Source organism: Myotis davidii, unplaced genomic scaffold, assembly GCF_000327345.1.
Source record: "Myotis davidii unplaced genomic scaffold, ASM32734v1 scaffold27, whole genome shotgun sequence".
Classification (NCBI taxonomy): Eukaryota; Metazoa; Chordata; class Mammalia; order Chiroptera; family Vespertilionidae; genus Myotis; species Myotis davidii.
Window position 1 is genome coordinate 2,405,359 of NW_006297821.1, and position 1,495 is coordinate 2,406,853.

Consider the following 1,495-nt stretch of genomic DNA (forward strand, 5'->3'; position numbering starts at 1 on the left):
AGACCCCCCCCACCCCCCCCCCACCCTGGTTTGTCTGTGTCATTTATTTACCTACCATCCCACTCACCCCTGGGAAGAGAGAGGCTGACTGTGAGGCCAGTGCAAGAAGTGGGGGAGGGTGCTAAATCAGTAATTGGGTTGACCCGCCAGGAACAGAGCTGGGAATCTGCCTCCTAAACCATGCAACCATGCAACCCCCTCTTGTCCATTGGAGCCTATGGCCAGGTTCTGAGAGCTGAGCTTAATCAGTCGTGATCCTTGGGTCCCCCCCCCCCAGCCCCCATGGTCTGGGAAGGTGGTGTTTATGCTCTTAGTGCTGACTTGGGGTGGGGCGATCATCACCCCTCCCTGCCTCTATGTCCCTCAGGCCTAGAGAGCCCCTCTCATGTTCTACGGGCAGATGCCCCACCTCACGCCAGCTCTGCAGCCACCATCTGTGTCACACTGGCAGAAGGCCACCGCTGTGACCGGGCCCTGGAGATCCTGCTGCACCCCAGTGGTGAGGGAATGGGGCACACAGTGGGCTGGCCCTGAATCATCACCCCTCCCTGCCTCTATGTCCCTCAGGCCTAGAGAGCCCCTCTCATGTTCTACGGGCAGATGCCCCACCTCACGCCAGCTCTGCAGCCACCATCTGTGTCACACTGGCAGAAGGCCACCGCTGTGACCGGGCCCTGGAGATCCTGCTGCACCCCAGTGGTGAGGGAATGGGGCACACAGTGGGCTGGCCCTGACCAACTCCGGGGCCACCTCAGTAGCATTTTTCAGAAAAGCATAGATTTCTGGTCCCCTAGCCAGATGGACCCAGTCATCTGTAAGGGTGGGCCTGGTGGTGTAGGGAGGTTGGACCTACAGGGTCCTCCCTGGACAGCAGGACCGGGCAGTTAGGGTCCAGAAACAGGGATTCCCCTGACAGAGCTGTGCCCCTCCTCCCCAGAGCCCCACCAGCCGCACCTGATGCTGGAGGCCGGCAGCCTGAGTTCAGCAGAATATGAGGCCCGAGTGAGGGCCCGCCGGGATTTCCAGAGGCTACAGCGAAGACACAGTGACGGGGACCGGCAGGTATAGCTGCCGGGGGGCCTGCCTTGGCCCCTGGCCTGGCTGCTGGGTGCCTGTGTGCATGAGGAACAGGCGAGCAGACTCACGTTGGGATGAGTAGGGGGCTCTGCTCACAGTAAGAACTCTCAGTCCCGCCACCACCATCCCAAAGGACTGGTGAGTATTGTCTCCGGAGGGCCCGTACAAGCCTCCCTGGACTGTCTCAGAGAACGGGGCCTCAATCTGCCGTAGGCAGAGGACAGCCACCTGCCTTTGTCCTGGCCTTTATTCACGTGACCACAAAAAGGTGACTCATTGGGTGGATTAGACAGAAAAAGGCCCCAGGGCTGAGTCCCGCTGCCAGCCCAGGTGGGAGTTGCACTGAGCCCGGCCCGGGGTGACTCTGGGCTCCCATCTTCAGGTGTGGTTCCTGCAGCGACGCTTCCACAAGGATATC

At 60.9% G+C, this 1,495-nt stretch overlaps 1 protein-coding gene across 1 annotated transcript in view; it reads left to right on the plus strand.

The window, feature by feature from the left end:
- The window catches only part of VWA5B2 (von Willebrand factor A domain containing 5B2), a gene marked incomplete at its 5' end in the record, with an annotated part of 19,718 nt that overhangs the window by 883 nt on the left and 17,340 nt on the right, over positions 1 to 1,495 (plus strand). Inside the window, 3 exons of the mRNA XM_015570432.1 lie at positions 368 to 499; positions 938 to 1,062; positions 1,460 to 1,493. Coding sequence (XP_015425918.1) covers positions 368 to 499; positions 938 to 1,062; positions 1,460 to 1,493 — 291 coding nt within the window. The remainder of the gene's footprint in view (positions 1 to 367; positions 500 to 937; positions 1,063 to 1,459; positions 1,494 to 1,495) is intronic.